General features: G+C 45.2%; 1 protein-coding gene across 1 annotated transcript; it reads left to right on the forward strand.

Annotated features, from left to right (window-relative positions):
• Positions 1-285: 285 nt before the first annotated feature.
• On the forward strand, positions 286-996 carry LOC111986842 (uncharacterized). Its single transcript, XM_024018534.1, has one exon. The coding sequence runs from the start codon at positions 286-288 to the stop codon at positions 994-996; it is 711 nt and encodes a 236-aa protein (XP_023874302.1).
• Positions 997-1,689: the final 693 nt, after the last annotated feature.

Below are 1,689 nucleotides of genomic sequence, written 5' to 3' on the forward strand. Positions count from 1 at the left end.
TGAACTACGGTAGTTGCTGATAAAGAAGCCTCTTGAGGACATGAGGTAGTTCATGAGGCACATAGAGGAGTATATGCACTTGAAGGATGATAGGTTACAGAGTAAGGGTAAGGCAATATTGATAAATCGTCCTCAGCAGGGCGGTTTTCAGCCGAGGTATCGGAAGGATTTAAAGATACAAGAGTTGGAGTGGTAGCTGGGAGAAATGAACGTCACATTTAAGGAACCAGTACACAAAATTATAGACCGAATTAAAACGAGCTATACTTCAGGTGGCCGAACAAGATGAGGGGTGATCCCTCTCGAAGAAATCAAAATCTGTACTACACTTATCACAAAGATAAATATCATCTAGAGCAGTTGGTAAAAGCAGGACATTTGAAGGAGTTTGTAGTGAATCTCGGCGACTGGGGTACTGGGCAAGATACTCAGCAGAGGGGAAACCCTCTCCCACTACTGTTGGGAGTGATTGAAGTGATCCATGCCACCCCAAGGGGTACGGCCGTGACCAAAAAAGGGGTGTTGACCGTTGTGCCCGTGGAAGATCGCCCAGACAAGAGACCCTCAGAAAAGAAAGCAAAGTTTGTTTGGGAGGCTCTGGCTTTTGATGACGATGACTTGGAAGGAACAATTCAGCCGTATGACGACACATTGGTTGTCATGGCCCGGGTAAGCAGTTTCATGGTGAAAAGGGTGATGATAGACCAGAGAAGTGAGGTTGACGTAATGTATCTAGACCTATTCAAAGGGCTCAGGTTAGAGAAGCAAGATTTGTTAAAGTATGACACGTCGTTGGTCAAATTTGATGGTAGGGTGGTGATTGCTGAGGGACAAATTTCCCTTCCCATGAACATGGAAGGTAAAGAGGTGGTGGTAACGTTCATAGTAGTCAATGCGTTTTCACCATACATGGTGATTCTCAGTAGGCCGTGGATCCACGTAATGAGGGCTGTTCCGTCCACCTTACATGTGAAGGTCAAATTCCCTACCGAGTAAGGTGTTGTAGTAGTGAGGGAAAGCCAGCAAGTGGCTAGGCAATGCTTAGTGGCCGCAGTAGTAAAAAAAAATATGCAGGATAAGCAGAAAGAGACTGAAAAGGAAGCCTCTTCATAGCAATTACAGGGTCCCCGAGCAGGAACAGAGGCTAGTTGTGCCGAGGAGTTAATTAGAGTAAGGATATTACCAGACTCTAACCAGTTTTTTTAGGTAGGAGTAAGCATGGAGGACAAGGAGAAGGTAGAAACATTGTTATTTTTGATACAGAATGTAGATGTTCGCATAGAGCCCGTATGAGGTGCCCGAGGTTAATCCCGAGTTCATTGTGCATAAGCTTACTGTAGACCCGTTATTTCCACCGAAGAAGTAGAAGCCGAGAAGGTTGGTTAGGGAACATATAGAGGCAGTAAGGAAGGAGGTTGGGAAGTTAAAGGAGGCCGGGGCAATAAGGGAAATTTTCTTCCTTGAGTGGTTGGTAAATACCGTGGTGGTGAAAAAGAAGAATGGAAAATGGAGAGTTTGTGCATATTTCACGGACTTGAACTGAGCATGCCCAAAGGACCCATTCCCTATGCCAAAAATAGATTAATTGGTTGACGCAACCTATAGGCACTTGAGGATGAGTTTTCTGGATGCCTTTTAGGGTTATGATCAGATCGCCTTGGCTGCCGAGGACCAGGAAAATATGGCATG

The sequence above is a fragment of the Quercus suber genome, unplaced genomic scaffold, assembly GCF_002906115.3.
Source record: "Quercus suber isolate HL8 unplaced genomic scaffold, Cork oak 2.0 scaffold_564, whole genome shotgun sequence".
NCBI lineage: Eukaryota > Viridiplantae > Streptophyta > Magnoliopsida > Fagales > Fagaceae > Quercus > Quercus suber.

Coding starts and splice junctions, on each gene's coding strand:
- LOC111986842 (XM_024018534.1), top strand. CDS start 286: ATGAGGGGTGATCCCTCTCGAAGAAATCAAAATCTGTACTACACTTAT.